Source organism: Ceratotherium simum, chromosome 5 (assembly GCF_057802395.1).
Source record: "Ceratotherium simum simum isolate JZ-2026a chromosome 5, ASM5780239v1, whole genome shotgun sequence".
NCBI lineage: Eukaryota > Metazoa > Chordata > Mammalia > Perissodactyla > Rhinocerotidae > Ceratotherium > Ceratotherium simum.
In genome coordinates this window covers 11,404,068-11,422,893 of record NC_141904.1, presented here as the reverse complement: position 1 = coordinate 11,422,893, position 18,826 = coordinate 11,404,068, and the positions used below count along the sequence as shown (strand labels likewise).

The window sequence follows — 18,826 nt, the reverse complement described above, 5'->3', positions numbered from 1 at the left end:
GGCAAAGAAAGCCAAACTGGAAAAATATTTATTACATGTATGATAGACAAAGGGTTAATTTCCATTCTATCTAAATAGGTCTTAAATATCAATAAAAAATAGACCAATACCAAGAGAAAAATGGGAAAAGATCATCTAGAGAAAACTGACAAAAAAAGCAATGCATATATAAAAGATGTTATACCTCCCTCATAATTAAATGCAAATTAAAATAAAGGGTACCATTTTTCATCTGTCACATTTGCCAAAGATTTAAAATTTTGATAAAAGGCAGGTTTGTCAAGCAAGAATAAACTAACTGAAACTTTTTTTGATAAAATCTATCAAACATAAACTGTACTTGCTCTGAGACATATATCAATTTCCAGATATTTATATTATTGATATATTTACTTGAGTGCTCAGGAACATATGTATGTTCTCTATATCATTTTTCATAAAAGCTACACATTGAACACAATCTAAATGTGTTAAATCTCTTAAATAAGTTATGGTACATTCATATTGAATATTAAGTCAGTGAAAAGAATCAATTAGAGATATACGTACTGACATGGAAAATTACCCAGATTGACCCAAGACAGATTGTTAAACACAAACGAAAACCAAGTTACAGAACATCATAAGTAATATGCTCTCTTTGTTTGGTGGAGAAAACATGTATCTTTGTATATACATAGAAAATCTTTCAAAGTACCTATAATAATCTGTTAAGAGGGTACACTTCCGTACTCTCTGAAATTTTTATCATGAACTGGTATTACTTTGATAATGAAAATGATAGTTTAAAAAAGAGTTTCCAAAGTACAGATTTTACAACTTTCTTATTAGAATTCAATGATGTAAAGCCAGTAATAACTAGATGTACTCTTACCTGAATGGCATAAGCAGCTGAATCTTGAGCTCGGCTGTTATCTGCATATGCAAGGTAAGCTCTTGTTAGTTCCATCAATAATCCATAGGCAAAGCTTGAATCTTCTACTCCAGTCTCAATAAAAACAAGAAAAAAATCAAGGATAATTTGTATAAATTTTCTTAAGCTGTACTGTGTCTTCCATGGTAAATTTAACTTAGAAAAGGAAAGGACAATAAGGTTCAAACTAAGTTTGGTACCAAGGCTAAAATATAATCTGTAGATAATAAGCCAAATCTAAGGCTTTTTAGACTATAAAGTGTATTAGAATCATTCACATTTTACATACCTCCAACAATTTGCATTTTTTGTTTTTTAACTCTTAGAAAGAAAATTGTACATAAATCATTTCCTAAATTGCATTATGTAGAACCCTGGTCACTTGAGAAGCTCCAAGAAATAATTTTAACATACCCTCCTTTTGGAGATACACAATGCACACTGATATTTTAAAAGTTCTGCTTAATTTTGTTTTACAGGATTTCACAAATTCATTTGACCACAGACACTTTTTTTTTTTGGGTGAGTGAGGAAGATTGGCCCTGAGCCAACATCTGTTGCCAATCTTCCTCTTTTCGTTTGAGGACGATTGTCCCTGAGCTAACATCTGTGCCAATCTTCCTCTATTTTGTATGTGGGATGCCGCCACAGCATGGCTTGACGAGCAGTGGGTAAGTCCACAGCCGGGATCCGAACCTGTGAACCCAGGGCCGCTGAAGCAGAGCATGTGAACTTCACTACGCCACTGGGCCAGCCCCCGGGAACTTTTTTAATAGACACACTATTAGAGAACCCCGGGAAATCAGTTTCCCTTGGAAACACTTAGCAATAGTGTTTAAATAGTAATATTTAAATCATTAATTAGGTTTTAAGTATCAAAATTCAGTTAGGAAGCTTATTTAAAAACACAGCATACTAGACTGGGCTCAAATTTTACTGCTTTTGGCTAAAGCTCTCTGCAATAGTATTACGGAATAAACTTAGAAGTTACCTAAATTGTTGAGTTTAGATCAAGTTCTACTAAGGATAACATGAATAATTCTTTGTAAACAGAACATAGAAACCCTAATAGGACAGAGAACTCGTCTTGTCATTCCAAATTACCATTACTTACCACAAATGTAAAATCTTTTCCTTGGGTTTCAGTTGTTGAGAAATCTAGTCGACCTGGATCTATGGCCCCCAATTCTCCTAAACATTCCCCACAGAGCAACCGGGCTTGAGAGTTTGCATCTTGGCAACCTTTCAACAGCACTGTTACCAACTGTGAGATAACGGGTTCCACTGTTTCACTATCTGTTGCATATTTTATCAGCTTTTCCTGAAATAAAAGTTAGAAAGAAAGTTTATACATAACTTCTACAAACTAGTACATTTCCCTAACTAGAAAGCTTAAAAATATTAAGGAATATCTGACACAAATATTGACAAAATTAAATTTCTATATCTGCAGTCTTTTCAGTTAGTTTTTGATGAGTTCACATCATATAGTTCACAATGTTCTATAGGATTAGAATAATTAAGTGTGTTGAAAGTTTTAATCATTAATCCATTAAACAGTTACTGAGTATTACTATATCAGTATACAAAAATAAGACATAGTCTTATCCCAACAAGTTCACAGTTTAATGGGAAAATAGACATGTAAACAAATAATTAAAATATCATATGATATATACAGTAACAAATATATTTACAAGGTAAAGCAGCAATGAAGAAGATAAAAAAGAACTCAGAGTAATTTTTCAAGGATAGTGGACACATATTTCAGTAAATAAGTCAAGGAGGAACAGCTATTAGTTAAAACAAGAAGACTGAAAAGTGTATAAGAACTAGAAGAGAAGGAGAAAAAAATATGAGAAAGAGATTCTGTGGGGATGATTTAAAAAAAAGAGGTAGGAAGAAAGAGGTAGCATTAATGAGAAATATGTTGGTTCAAGTAATCTTTTTTCATCTATCTCCTGAGGATGCTGTAATGAAAAACTTTAAGTACAAGCAGACTATTCTCAAGCCAGTTAAGGTTTAGATATTGTATTTGTATGATATTGTATTCAATTTGATATTGAACTACTTCATTTATATAGTTTTCTTTCCAGCAGAAGTAAAGCATATACAAACATCTCAAACTCCATGTTAAAACTGTGATTCAAATTAGAGTAATATAATTCAAAAGAAAAATAAAAAGACATTTATCTCATCCAGAATCTTCAATATTCGATCACTTAAATAACATTACAGGTTAATTCAGGCATAAATACCTAAAATAATGAACAAGTGACCAATAAAAATCAAAACTAATATAAAAAAGTAAAGACATTTATTCACTTGCTAATATTAGAAAACAATAAGGAAAAGGACACTTTAGTTGGCAAAGATAAATGCAGTTCATACTCAATGCAACAAGTATTATGTAACTCTAAATGAAAGGTAGTTTAAAAATATACTTATCTCCTAAGTGTTTAAAAATGTTTTCACTTCACTTCTAGGTTAGACAAACTAGGTTTTATTTTTCAGCAAAAAATACTGAATTTCAAAAGAATTTTTAAAATGAGTTATGTGTTCAATGTATCTGTTTAGAAAGGGTTTTTAACACATGGATCCAATTTTATCATTTTTCAAATGCCTAACCAGTTGTCAAAACAAATCCATGTTTGTTCCAATTATCTGAAATGTCATTTTTATCATATCTTAAATGTCCATATATACTTGGGTCTATTTCTAGACTTTCTATTCTTTCCCCTTGGTCTGTCTGTATATTCATGAACCAGTATCACACTGTTATAATTATAGAGGCTACAGAGTATTTTAATGTCTGGTAGGGCTACTGAACTCGCATAGTTGCTTTTTTTTTTTTCCAGTTTTCCTAGCTATTTTTACATGTTTGTTTTTCCATATGAACTTTTCCAGTTAAAAAAACAAACAACTTGGCATTTCTTTGGGATAGCATTAAATTTATAAATTAACCTAGGGAGAATTAAAATTTTTATAATATTGAGTCAACCTACCCAATAAATAAGGGATGCTTTCCATTTGCTTAAATCTCTTGTATTTTTGTCTTTCAGGAATGTTTCAAAGTTTTCCTCTTATTAATTTTTATATTTATTGTTATGCTTATTCCTAAGTATATTATCTTTCTTGAGTACTATCGTAAATTGGGTTTTTCAACAAGTCTTTTACCTGGTTATTACTTGTTATATGAAGATTATTGATTTTTATATCCTCCCACCTTACTGAATTAGTTTGTTGTCTGAGTTAATTTTATGGATAATTCTCTACAGTTTTCCAAGTATATTAGCATATCATCTGCAAATAGATAGTTTCACATCTTTTCTAATTCTTATGCCTCTGATTGCTTTCTCTTGTCTAACTTCACTGACCAATGCTTCCAACTGAATGTTAAATTGTAGTGGAGATAATGAGCAAGCTTGCTTTTAGTGGGAAAGCATATTACTTCCCCATTAAGTATGTGTGTGTATGTATGTATACACACACACATATATATGTATATGTATACATTTATAATATATTAAGGCAGTATTCATCAATTCATATTTTCTTGAGTGTTTTTATTTGAAGTGGATGTTACAGTTTGTCAAATGCTATTTCAGCATTTATGAAAATAACAGTATGATTTTTATCCTTAGATCTATTCATACAGTGAATTATATTAATGGATTGCTAAATCTGAACCATTCTTGCAATATGGAATAATATTTAAAACTATAATCCAAAGATCCAAGGTAATTTTCTGGAAATAAAAGACCTAAATCTACAAATTGAAAGGACCCACTATGTACCTGTAAAAACTGACCCCAGAATAGTCAACTCTGAGACACATCTTAGACTTTCATAATAATAATAATACCCCATGACCAACTGTAACTTATTTCAAGTACACTTACCTTCTTACTCTGCCTAGCTAATCTCTTAGCATTGGGGCTTATACAAGCAAGGAAGGCTTGTCAGGGAATTACCAGATGTGATTTGTCTTTTGTGATACAGGTGGCAAAACTGTGGCAGCTATGGCTATTCCCTAAGAGTGTAAGAAATCTCCTTTAGTTCTCAGACTTAGTCTTTTACATCTAAGAGGTGATGAACAACATGAAATTTCCTTATGTTAGACCATGACCATGTCATCTGCTTAGAAATAACCAAAACTAGAAAACCTCTATGCCAAGAGGAGAGAGTCTTTGCTACTCATAAATCCCTATGTTAAATTAAAAAGCCAAAGGCCCATTAAGTTATCTGAAACCCAGGTAGAGGTTTGGGGCAAGGGGTGAGCACGAGGTAGTTTCAATGTAATGTAGAGCAGAGAATGAGGCTGTAACATTGATAATGTAGACCCACAGTTAGGAGGGCATAAAACCTACACTTGAGGAGATTCGAGGCTCCTCACATGTGGTAGAACCATCTCCACATTGGCTGCTACCCACGTTGGTTATACAAGCTCACTGACCCAGAAGCATGTACTTTTTACCATCATGTATAACTTTTATCCTAAGTAAATGCTTCCCTCTATCATGAAAACAAACATAACCCAGTTTTATAATCCACTAACTCATGAGGGTCTTAGGCTCTCACATCTCACAGTTAAATTTTTTCCATTTTATAGATTTATAGTAGTAATTTGGTATTTTAAATATCAGTTCTCACTGTGATCAAGGTTAGGAATAATCTACATTATGCTGACAAGGAAAAGAATAAAGTACACTGGTACCATGAAAAAGTAAACTTAAAAATTTAGCTTCATTAAAACTAAGAGTTAATTCAGTGAAAACGTAAAATGGCAAAATTACTAAAATTTTATGACAGATATCTATAGGAAATTATATGAGAAGACTCACATAAACTGCTGCTGTACGAACACATATACCCTTATTCAAGAAGATGTGGTAACCTAAACTATAACGATCAAATTATGACCCTTCAAAAACAAAACTCTGCAAATCCTTGGTAATCAGCCTCAAAGGATTCTCATGGATTACTGATTTTAAGTTAGATCTGATCATTTAGATATAATAAAAATCACTTCTTGGGGCCGTCCCTGTGGCTTAGTGGTTAAGTGCGCGCGCTCCGCTGCTGGCAGCCCGGGTTCGGATCCCGGGCGCGCACCAACGCACGGCTTCTCCAGCCATGCTGAGGCCACGTCCCACATACAGCATCTAGAGGGATGTGCAGCTATGACATGCAGCTATCTGCTGGGGCTTTGGGGGAAAAATAAATAAATAAAATTAAAAAAAAAAAAAATCACTTCTTTCATTGAACCTACTAAATCTCAAGCAAATATGCCAATCTGTCATCTTTTCTTTAAACTTCCAACCTTTCTTTTCTATAGTTTTTAAATTATATATTAGTATACCTGATTTTTATACAAGGTTTCCTTCAAGCTTGTAAGAGCATGAATACGAACATCTACATTTTCATGTTGAATTGCTTTCATGGACAGCTGAAGAGTTGTCTGAAGATCAGTACTCTCAGAGGTCTCCTATATAAAGAGCACAGAGAGATACCTCATCAGTTAACCACTTCAGGAACCATTTCAGAAGGCCTAGAGTCTCTATAGAGTTACTATTAAAGTAGTTAAACTATAACTATTAAAAGCAGTTTTAAAAAATAATTTCCATCTCTTCCTTTGTATAGCATATGTCATTTTTAGTAATTCTTGGGGAAAGGAATTTCATCCTAAAATCTTTAGACCTGGAGAAAAATTTTATTCCAACTAAATAAGAATTTACTTATCTAAAATATATCTTTCTTGCACGTGTTGCCATACTCATATCAGACAAAGCAGACTTCAAGATAAAACAGGTTAAGAGAGACAAAGGGCAATATATAATGATAAAAGGGACACTCCACCAAGAAGACATATCAATTATAAATATATATGCACCCAACATAGGAGCACCAAAGTACATAAAGCAACTATCAACAAACCTAAAAGGAGATATTAACAACAACACAATAACAGTAGAGGATCTAAATACCCTGCTTACACCAATGGATAGATCATCCAGACAAAAAGTCAATAAAGAAACAGTGGACTTAAATGAAAAACTGGACGAGATGGACCTAGCAGACATATACAGAGCACTCCATCCAAAAACAGCTGACTACACATTCTTCTCAAGTGCGCATGGAACATTCTCAAGGATAGACCACGTGTTGGGAAACAAAGCAAGCCTCAATAAATTTAAGACTGAAATCACAATAAGCATCTTTTCAGACCATAATGCTATGAAACTAGAAATCAACTATGAGAAAAAAACTGGGAAAGTGACAAAGATGTGGAGATTAAACAACATGCTACTGAACAACCAATGGATCACTGATGAAATTAAAGGAGAAATAAAAAAATATCTGGAAACAAACGAAAATGAAAATATGCCATACCAAATCATATGGGATGCAGCAAAAGTGGTCCTGAGAGGGAAACTCATAGTGATACAAGCCAACCTTAACAAACAAGAAAAAGCCCCAATAAGCAATCTTAAATTACACCTAACAGACCTAGAAAAAGAAGAACAAACAAAGCCCAAAGTCAGCAGAAGGAGAGAAATAATAAAAATCAGAGCAGAAATAAATGAAATTGAGACCCAAAAAACAGTAGAAAGGATTAATGAAACAAAGAATTGGTTCTTTGAGAAGATAAACAAAATTGACAAACCCTTAGCCAGACGTACTAAGAAAAAAAGAAAAAAGGCTCAAATAAATAAAATTAGAAATGAAAGAGGAGACATTATAATGGATATCACGGAAATACAAAGCATTATAAGAGAATACTATGAGAAATTATATGCCAACAAATTGGACAATCTAAAAGAAATGGATAAATTCTTAGACTCACACAACCTCCCAAAACTGAACCAAGAAGAAACAGAGAATCTGAACAGACCAATCACAAGTAAAGAGATTGAAATAGTAATCAAAAACCTCCCAAAAAATAAAAATCCAGGACCAGATGGCTTCTCCAGTGAATTTTACCAAACGTTCAAAGAAGATTTAATACCCATCCTTCTCAAACTATTCCAAAAAATAGAGGAAGATGGAACACTTCCTAACTCATTCTACAAGGCAAACATCACCCTGATACCAAGGCCAAAGACAATACAAACAAAGAAAATTACAGGCCAATATCGCTGATGAACATAAATGCAAAAATCCTCAACAAAATACTGGCAAACTGAATACAGCAATACATTAAAAAGATCATACAACATGACCAAGTGGGATTCATACCAGGGACGCAGGGATGTTCAACATCTGCAAATCAATCAACGTGATACACCACATCAACAAAACAAAGAATAAAAACCACATGGTGATCTCAATAGATGCAAAGAAGGCATCTGACAAGATACAACATCCATTTATGATAAAAACTCTCAACACAATGGGTATAGAAGGAAAGTACCTCAACATAATAAAGGCTATTTATGGCAAACCCACAGCCAACATCACACTCAATGGGGAAAGGCTGAAAGCCATTCCTCTGAGAACAGGAACAAGACAAGGCTGCCCACTCGCATCACTCTTATTCAACATAGTACTGGAGGTTTTGGCCAGAGCAACTAGGCAAGAAAAAGGAATAAAATGCATCCAAATAGGCAACAAAGAAGTGAAACTCTCACTATTTGCAGACGACATGATTTTATATATAGAAAACCCTAAAGAATCCATTGGAAAACTATTAGAAATAATCAGCAAGTACAGCAAAGTCGCAGGGTACAAAATCAATCTACAAAAATCAGTTGCATTTCTGTATGCTAATAATGAACTAACAGAAAGAGAGCTCAAAAAGATAATACCATTTACAATTGCATCAAAAAGAATCAAATATCTAGGAATAAATCTTACCAAGGAGGTGAAAGACCTATACAATGAAAACTATAAGACATTATTGAAAGATATCAATGATGACATAAAGAAATGGAAAGACATCCCATTCACATGGATTGGAAGAATAAACATAGTCAAATGTCTATATTACCTAAAGCAATCTACAGATTCAATGCAATCCCAATCAGAATCCCAATGACATTCTTCACAGAAACAGAAAAAAGAACACTAAAATTCATATTGGGCAACAAAAGACCCCAAATAGCTAAAGCAATCCTAAGAATAAAGAACAAAGCTGGAGGCATCACAATCCCTGACTTCCAAACATACTACAAAGCATAGTAATCAAAACAGCATGGTACTGGTACAAAAACAAACATACAGATCAATGGAACAGAATTGAAAGCCCAGAAATAAAACCACACATATACCGACAGCTAATTTTTGACAAAGGAGCTGAGAACATACAATGGAGAAAGGAAAGTCTCTTTAATAAATGGTGTTGGGAAAACTGAACAGCCACATGCAAAAGAATGAAAGTGGACCATCTGCTATCGCCATTCACAAAAATTAACTCAAAATGGATCAAAGACCTGAAGGTAAGACCTGAAACTATAAAACTCATAGAAGAAAATATAGGCAACACACTATTTGACATTGGTCATAAAGGAATCTTTTTGGATGACATGCCTACCCAAACGAGGGAAACTAAAGAAAAAATAAGCAAGTGGGACTTTATCAGATTAAAGAGCTTCTACAAAGACAAATGAAACCAGAATCAAAATGAACAGACAACCCACCAGTGGGAGAAAATACTTGCAAAACATATATCTGACAAGGGGTTGATCTCCATAATATATAAAGAACTCACACAACTGAACAACAAAAAACAAACAACCTGGTCAAAAAACGGGCAGAGGAAATGAACAGACACTTCTCCAAAGAAGATATACAGATGGCCAATAGGCACATGAAAAGATGTTCAACATCACTAATCATCAGGGAAATGCAAATCAAAACAACACTAAGATATCACCTCACGCCCGTTAGAATGGCTATAATCACCAAGACAAAAAACAACAAATGTTGGAGAGGATGTGGAGAAACAGGAACCCTCATACACAGCTGGTGGTAATGCAAACTGGTGCAGCCTCTATGGAAAATGGTATGGAGATTCCTCAAAAAATTAAAAATAGAAATACCCTATGATCCAGCTATCCCACTACTGGGAATCTATCCAACGAAACTGAAATCAGCAATCCAAAGAGGCTTATGCACCCCTATGTTCACTGCAGCATTATTCACTATAGCCAAGAAGTGGAAGCAACCCAAGTGTCTCTCAACTGATGATTGGATCAAGAAGATCTGGTATATATATACAACGGAATACTACTCAGCCATAAAAAAAGACAAAATCATCCCATTTGCAACAACATGGATGGACCTGGAGGGTATTATGTTAAGTGAAATACACGAGAAAGAGAAAGACAAACACCATATGATCTCACTCATATGTGTAATATAAACCAACACATGGACAGAGAAAACTGTAGTGCGGTTACCAGGGGCAGTGGGGGTAGGGGGTGGGCACAAGGGGTAAAGGGAGACATGTATATGGTGATGGACAAACAAAAATGTACAACCAAAAATTTCACAATGTTATAAACTATTAAAACATCAATAAAAATAAATAAATAAATAAATAAATAAATCTTTCTTGGTAAAAAATACAAGTTTCTGGGGCTGGCCCCGTCGCCTAGTGGTTAAGTTCGGCGTGCTCTGCCTCAGCAGCCCAGGTTCACAGGTTCAGACCCTGGGTGTGGATCTACACCACTCGTCAGCCATGCTATGGTGGTGACCCACGTACAAAATAGAGGAAGACTGGCACAGATGTTAGCTCAAGGCAAACCTTCCTCAGCAAAAAAAATAAATAAAATAAAATACAAGTTTCCCTTAACTTACAAAGGGTACATAATATAGACTTGAACCAGGTCTATAGATTATGCAGATAATTTGTTCCCTACTTTGACTACTTACTTTTTTACGACTATGATGATTTACCCAGTAAAAGAAATAAAATCTTCAGCACCAATCTTGGGGTCTGTAGTAAAGACCTCTGCTACGCTGACCCAAGGTCAGGTATCCCACTTTCTGCCCTAAAAATCTATGGAATCAACATTAATATTTTCACAATTTCAGAAAGTTCACTGAACTTCAAGATGAGGGAACTATAGATTACTCCCCTTCTAAAGCTCAGGAATCAGTTAGATATGACATTTCCATACCATAGTTTTTACCAAAACATAACGAGAATCTTCCCATAGCTTTTCTTTCTTTACTCAGGGCATGCAGCTATGGTAGCTTCTTCTTTTGGGGACTCTAAGAAAGGACATATTGACCTGGGTAGTAAAGGTACAAGAACTGTATTCTTTGCCTCTGTTCTATCTAATGCAATATTACATCATTGATCTAAATGCTTAAGTTCCTTCTAAAAATCATGGATTCGTGATAGGATTATCTACTAATTAGCCATCAGAATATGACTATATTATCCCTAGATATGACACTAAAGAATCTCTATGCAATGTATTGGAACTTGGGAACAATTCTGTATCAATTATCTCCTAAACCATAAATGAAAAATTAAATACCTTTCTGTATTCCTGTAGAACTGCTTTTATCTTTTTTAATTCTGGATGATCAGGTAAAAAATATATTTCATGAAGAAAATCTTGTACAGCATCCCTAATAGTTAATCGGAAGAAAAAGAATTATTTGCAACGAGCATGAATACTAAAAATACATAAAGCAGAGGCTAAAACTAAGGACAACTTAATTTACACTTAAAAGTGCTAGTTGCTTATTGACATGCAAGGAATTCTTCCTAACCATGTTTGGGATGCTCAGCTAATTAATGGTGGCAAATACCAAATCTAAGAAAATCACCCTGTGGCAGTCTGTTATATTGGTGGCCCTGAATAAACTATACTTCTTGATATACACACCTATGTACAGTCACTTCCTCTTCAGTTTGAGCTAGGTGTGTGAGTTGCTTTAACAAAAAGAATGTGGCAGAAGAAATGCTGTGCCAGTTTGGGGCCCAAGTGTTAAAAAGGTCTGGCAGCTTCTGGTTTTGTGCTTATGAGAGTCCTGAGTCACCACGTAAGAAGTCTCGCTACCAACATGGACAAGCTACGTGGAAATAGAGAGAGACTTTGAGACGACATGGAAAGAGGAAGAAGCCCAGCCAAGTCTACCTGCCAGCTGATTACAGCCACACCAATGATCACTGGCAAGACCAGCCGAAGAATTGACCAGCTAAACCCAGCCCAGATTCGAAATTATGAGTAAATAAAAATGCTCATTGTTTTAAGGCACTAGGTTTTGGAGTGGTTTGTAAGGCAACAATAGATAGCCAAACCCAACCCCAAAACACAAATTCTCATAAAGAATTTTAGAGCAAAATATAAGACTACAATTTTTAATTTGCTTCTAATATGATACACTCATCTTTCTGGGCCCAAATAAAAGTGTTTCTAAATTCTAGCCTTCATTAACTCATGCAACAAACATGTATTAAGTAACTACTATGTGCTAGACACTGGAGATTTAACAATAAAGAAAGCTGAAATAATTCCTTCACTCAGGGAGCTTAAGGTCTTCTATCTAGCACTGAGTGAAAGAGAATGTTTTTTTAATCATATGAAAAAGATAGAGAAATGATTCCTCTATAATAAATAGCAAAGATATACTATTTGCATAATAATCCAAAAACTATTTGAAAAGTGATCCAGATCACTGATTAGTTTGTTCTATCATGTGCAAAATATCAAAAATAAAAGTATTTTAATCAAAAAAAGCTACATTAACCTTTTCTTCTATACTTTCTCCCTGATTGGACAGTTACTGGAAATGACTAATGGGGATAGCAATAGCATAAGGGTAAATAGGGAAATAAGTAGTACTTAAATCCTAACTTTCCAGAAGTAAAAGAACCATGATATTCAACAGTAAGTACAAACATGAAAAAATTTTTTAAATGTATAGGAAGACATTCCAAGCTAAAAAGTAGCCTGAGTGAAAAATAAAAATGGAAAGGAATAACGTATATTCTTGCAATAGCAGTCGGGATTGGCTACAGCCTAGGGTCTGTTTTGAAAAATCTTGGGAAAGATTTTTAAGAAATAAGATATGGTCAGATTTTAGAAAGCCTTGAATATCAAGACAAGCAATTTGGAATTCATCAGTTTCTCAGGAAATGGAGAACCACAGAACGTCTCCACATGCTGGAATGATACAGATAAAGAGATGTTTTTAAATATGAACAATATGAAGAAACAATAAAACCTTAAAGGAAGGGAGGCTGGTTAAAAAGTTAATACAATGAAGTAACAAAGGTTTCAACAAAGGTAAGCTATGGAAAGTAGGTGACTATCCCTCCTAACCTTTCTCACGCTATTCAACTATTTGCCTTTTAACTGTAAGGAGAAAGGTAAATTTAGCTTCACCTTTTTCAAAATTGATGAAAAATAATTTTGAATTGCTGACCTACTACTTAATGAATTTAAAATATAATGATAATGAAGCCATGTCACAATAGAAATAGCATCAGTTCAATATGTATTGACTTAACGCATGTCATGTAAATTACTTTTGTTTATTGATGGGCTCTAAATTAAAAAGAATGTGACCAGTTCCACATTACCAACAATAATCCTAATACCTTGAGACATAAAAATACAGTTATAAAGAAAATTGCTATCTTTATTATTAATTTGTTACAATACCTGTTTTCAATTATGAGGTAGTGAAATATAGCTGCAGTTTCTTTAGGCTGGATGTGTATGAGAGGTAACAAAGCTACTATTACATGACTGAGAAGGGAACCTAGATAAGCGTGATCCAGGCAACGAACAAAGCAGTCCCAAGCTCTATGTGAAAAAACAAATAAAGATTAAAAGTCACATTATTTTTATTATTTGTAAAGCTCCATCAATGAGTTATTAGTTGAACAATGATACATACAAACAATAAGATTACAAGGCAGCTGTAAAAATGGGATAAAGATCAGTACTGTATCCTCAAATAGAGTGATCTCTATAATATTTAAGTCAATAAAGCAAGGTGAAAAACAAGGCTGATAATATGCTACCTTTTGGGGCAGGGTTAATATGAAAAAAAAACATGTATGTGTGAGTGCATGTACATTTCCCTATACTTTTAAAGATTTTTTTTTATTTTTTTTTTTTTATTTATTTGTTTTTCCCCCAAAGCCCCAGTAGATAGCTGTATGTCATAGCTGCACATTCTTCCAGTTGCTGTATGTGGGACGCAGCCTCAGCATGGCCGGAGAAGCGGTGCATCGGTGCGCGCCCGGGATCCGAACCCAGGCCGCCAGCATCGGAGCACGCGCACTTAACCGCTAAGCCACGGGGCCGGCCCTCCCTATACTTTTAGAAAGCGGGGATTATACAAAAATTAATTAAAATAGATACCCGTGGGGTCAAGAATCAAAGCTAGATTCTCTGAGTGTACCTTGTTATACTAATTTGAATTTGGGATGATGTAAATGTTTTATATGATTTTTAAATTAAATAAAATAGAGGGAAAAAGCAACTTCTAAAAATTTTTAAAAAATGAAACAATTGAACCTAACAATATCAAGTTGGTAGCACATGCACACAGAAAATAATTATTCACGTAACTTTAAAATACGTAATTCTGACTGTACATCTCCAATAAGATATAGTCTAAGGACAAAAAGAACCTCCAAAAAGCTTAAACCACATTCAGTAGACATTACTGCATTCATTACTGTTAGCAGTAATATTTACATTAAATTAGCAATCTGCCAAATCCTACATGCCAAAACCTCAACGGCCTGAAAGAAGTGTGAGGAGGGGACTTAAGGGATAAATCTGTTTATAAGAAAAACTTAAATGTGTAACATGTGCACCTTATTTGGGTTCTGATTCAAACAAACCAACATCTTTGGGAAAAACATCTTTGAGACAATGGGGGAAATCTGAATGTGGACTGAGTTTTAGATGATATTAAGGAATTCCTATTAATTCTGCTAAGTATAATAATTCATGATGGTTATATTTTTAAAACGCCCTTATCCTTTAGATACATGGATACATATCTGAGGTATTTACAAGTACTATGATGTGATACTGAGGTTTTCTTTAAAACATTCCATTACTGAGGTTTTCTTTAAAACATTCCAACTAACAATAAAAAAGGTAGAGGTGGATAGATTAAATAAGGTTAGCAATGTTGATAACTCCTGAGGTTGGGAAATAGGTATGTAGGGGTTCATTATACTATTCTATTTCCCAGTATGTTAAAAGATATCATAGTAAAATATTTTTAACGAAGTAAACACTCCCTTTTCAATACAAATAGGTTTTCTATCTTGATTATTTACAGTTTAAACCTAATTTCCTTCAAAGAGATAAGAACTGGAGTTAGTGCTACTAGGAAATGCAAAAAATCTAATAAACTCAGGCAATCATTTACCTGCAACACAGTTCAGGGAAATCATCCTTGAATCGAAGGCCAGTTCTCAGCGTGGTCATCATCTTCACCCTCACAGAACTGACATGTTTGGGTCCCATCAATTGCATCAAAGACATCAAACTGTTCAAGGCCTAAAAAGTGAGTAGGGCTTTAAAATAAAGCCTTAAACAAGCTGACAGGAGCAGATGAGCCCTAAGGATAAGTACATCCCACCCTAATCTCAGAGTAGTATCTATCCTCTGGCAACACAGGTCTAATACATGTTGGCCAGTTCATTTTGTCCAACTTCTTATGTAGGACTTATGAATTTGTGAAATACAAGTTGAGTTCGTTTTATTTTTTTTTCCCCTTAAAGGTGATTTGTTATTTTGGTCCTGGTGGTACTAAATTCCTCTGGAATAGTAATTTTCAAATGTATTAGGAATATAATACTTATTGTTTAATTTTCTTCATATCCATCCCAAACTGCTATGCAGCACACACATTTTTGTCCTAGTGGCACTAAATTCAAGATGCTCTGAATTTAGTAAAACAAACAAGTAACTGATGACATACCCAGAAAATAATACACATATTTTATTGTGTGTAGAACACAGAATCAGACTTGTATCAACAGCTCCAGATTCTAATGAAAGGGTAAAGAAACTCTAGTCACAGTTAACTATGTGCCAAAACACGCAAGCTCTTTATGGTTTAAAACACACACTCTAGTTTTCTAGATATGAGGTCATGCTCTCCCTTGAGATAACAACAAGAAAGAGTCCACGTAGATAAAATAGAAGTTGCTTAGGAGATTAAATTTACCAGTTGACACCAAAAAACAAGTACCGGTTGCTGAAATTTGTAGAGTTTAATACTGTATCATGGGGCCGCCCTGTAGCATAGTGGTTAAGTGTGCATGTTCTGCTGCTGGCGGCCTGGGTTCGGATCCCGGGCGCGCACAGACGCACCGCTTGTCAGGCCATGCTGTCGTGGCGTCCCATACGAAATGGAGGAAGATGGGCATGGATGTTAGCTCAGGGCCAGTCTTCCTCGGGAAAAGAGGAGGATTGGCATGGATGTTAGCTCAGGGCTGATCTTCCTCACCAAATAAAAAAAAATTACTGTATCATGTCTTTCTTGGCTCCTTAATGTTATTAGGAGAAGGGTAGTACACATGGAAATAAAAGCCTCCATTTATGGATTTTTACTATAATTTTACTGACTGAGAGGTGGAAAGCCACAAAAAGGGAAATTTAATCAGTATCTAAAATTGTATCCCAATCTATGGACAAAAATTTCCAGTGGTGACCAAATGTTAAAGCAGTCATAATGAGACTGCATTGTGCCAACTGCATTTAAACATAAACTGCCAAGTACTGAAGTTACTTCACATAACCTAGCATTTTTGTTATTCAAAAACACCATGGGCCATGACCCACATCAGACCAATTTGGACCAGTGAATTCAATTATGCAACTTTTGCTTGAGCTATCAGGGACTACTGGTCTCTTTTCTCTCGTCGTGCTAGATGTTGCAATGACGCAAGCCTGAAGCTGTTGGGGCCGTCATCTGGCACTTAAGTGTAGAGCCAACCCAGGGGAATTTGAGCTAAGAGACTGATTCTGAGAACACTATGTCAAGCTAGATCCAAAGCTACATTACCCTTATACTTTTAGTTAAGCAGCCAACAAATTCCTTTAAGTCAGTTTGGGTTGAGGTTTCTGTCCCTTATATACAACAGAACTAGAAATGATATAATTCCTCTTTTTAGACTCCCAAAAGCTTATACAAGTTGTTTAGGAGTACAGAATATCATACATTTAATTATTTTTTATCTTTGAATGTTTGTAGCTAGAAGCAGAAATCATGTCTCCCGTGTGAATCTCCTACATGAATTCTATTCTAGCACTTCACAACTCAACTATCACTACCTACCATTTTCTTATCTTCAATGCCGACGCTGGAACTCAGTAACTGCATGTTAAAAAAGGCCAAAATGCCCAACAACTTGGGCTGCAAATAATCAGCCTAAGGAAAAAAAAAAACATATAAAACAGATACTACATTAAGTTTTATACAGATCAAATTCCATAAATCAGCAATTTAATTATTTAACTAACATCATTTCTATTTTAGCTAACTATATAAGAATACTGGAAATAAACACTTGGTGAATTAAGTTTCTCCGAAAGTATATATTTTCACATCTAGTATTTAAAAAAATTAGTGAAACTGATCTATAATCACCATGATAAAATACAGTTAAATAGTACCATACAATGAGAAAATCATGAGCTTTTGAATTATGGAGTGAGCCGGGAGGGGATCCTCAGGATCTGACTCATGTCAGGATCCAGAGTGGAGAGGGTATTTATTTTAAGGAGAAGAAGAATAGAAAAAGACAAGTGACTGTTCTTATTCTACAGCATTTAGAGCTAAGCTGGACAATAAAGTACTTGATTAAGGATAAGGTACCCTGCCAGAACAACGGTATCAGATAACGGCCAATATCTCCTGAGGTAATAGTGGTAAAGGGATACAAGTTCAAGAGCATCAACAGTTACAGGCCAGGTATCACTGACCATGGCACTTTGGGTGTCCTGAAGTGAACAGGGTTAATTCTTTCTTGAAAGAGGGTCCTAGACGAAAGGATATTGGCTTTAAGTCAGCCAAACCTGGGTTTGAATCCCAATTTTGACACTTCCTAGTATGTGATGTTAGATAAGTTACTTAACTCCTCTGACTCTGCAAAATGAGAACAAGAAAAGCACCTACTGCATAGAGTTACTGTAGGGGTTAAATAAAATAACATGCATCAAGCACTTAGAATATAGTAAAGTGCTAAATAAACTTAAGTTGTTAATATTATTACAAACTGGGAATGTGAGTACTCTGCAAAGAATATTCCTCTCTTTTAAAATCTTTATATACAGGCAGGAAAAGGGGCAAGAAAAAGAGCTGAGGAGGATAAGCAACTAAAGTACTTTCCAGCTCTAGAAAAAAGTTGCATTGCTTGACGTTGAGGCACTTGATTTAGGTATTTCCAGCTTACATACACAGCCAAGGGGAGGAGGGTGTGAACTAGCACATAGTAGAGGGGAAGTTAGGTGTTCAACATGTCTCTCCAGATTAGATGTTGGGATAACCTTTTCTCTCTTGCCAAGCACAGAGAATCACCTGTTTTTCAACCCTAAAGTTACATTTAATTTGCAAACTTCTGATTTGGATTCTCGCTTTTAGGCTTAATAATTCATAACTCACTAATTGCCTGGTTCCAGCATATGCTTCCTAAATGAAAAGCAGATATAGATGACACTCACATAGTCTACGTCAACATTCTAATTTTTAAACCTCTTGCATTTAGACGAATAGTTCATTCATCTGCCACTCACCAAATATTTACCATATATGTCTAGAATACTGTGCCAGGTACAGGTGTACAAGATAAGCAAAGTCACTTTCTCCCTACTAGCTTAGATGGCAGACTAATGAGTGGAAGACATTAAATAAGTAAATATGTAAATAAGGTCGTGATAAGTGCTATAAGCAAATAGACATGATCGTGTGATAGAG

General features: G+C 34.8%; 1 protein-coding gene across 7 annotated transcripts in view; it reads right to left on the bottom strand.

Moving 5' to 3' along the window:
* The window catches only part of ATR (ATR checkpoint kinase), a 103,389-nt gene that overhangs the window by 53,978 nt on the left and 30,585 nt on the right, over positions 1–18,826 (bottom strand). For 6 of the 7 annotated variants that reach the window (XR_015552153.1, XM_087430441.1, XM_087430438.1 and 3 more), the window contains 7 exons: positions 17,189–17,281; positions 15,272–15,402; positions 13,537–13,680; positions 11,401–11,494; positions 6,273–6,398; positions 2,028–2,234; positions 875–988 (listed from right to left, as the gene is read on the bottom strand). Coding sequence is in view for 6 of the 7 variants with exons in the window: in XM_087430441.1 (XP_087286567.1) it covers positions 875–988; positions 2,028–2,234; positions 6,273–6,398; positions 11,401–11,494; positions 13,537–13,680; positions 15,272–15,402; positions 17,189–17,281 (909 nt within the window). In the remaining variant the exon portion in view is untranslated. The remainder of the gene's footprint in view (positions 1–874; positions 989–2,027; positions 2,235–6,272; positions 6,399–11,400; positions 11,495–13,536; positions 13,681–15,271; positions 15,403–17,188; positions 17,282–18,826) is intronic. The other variant, XM_087430440.1, reaches the window with a different exon arrangement.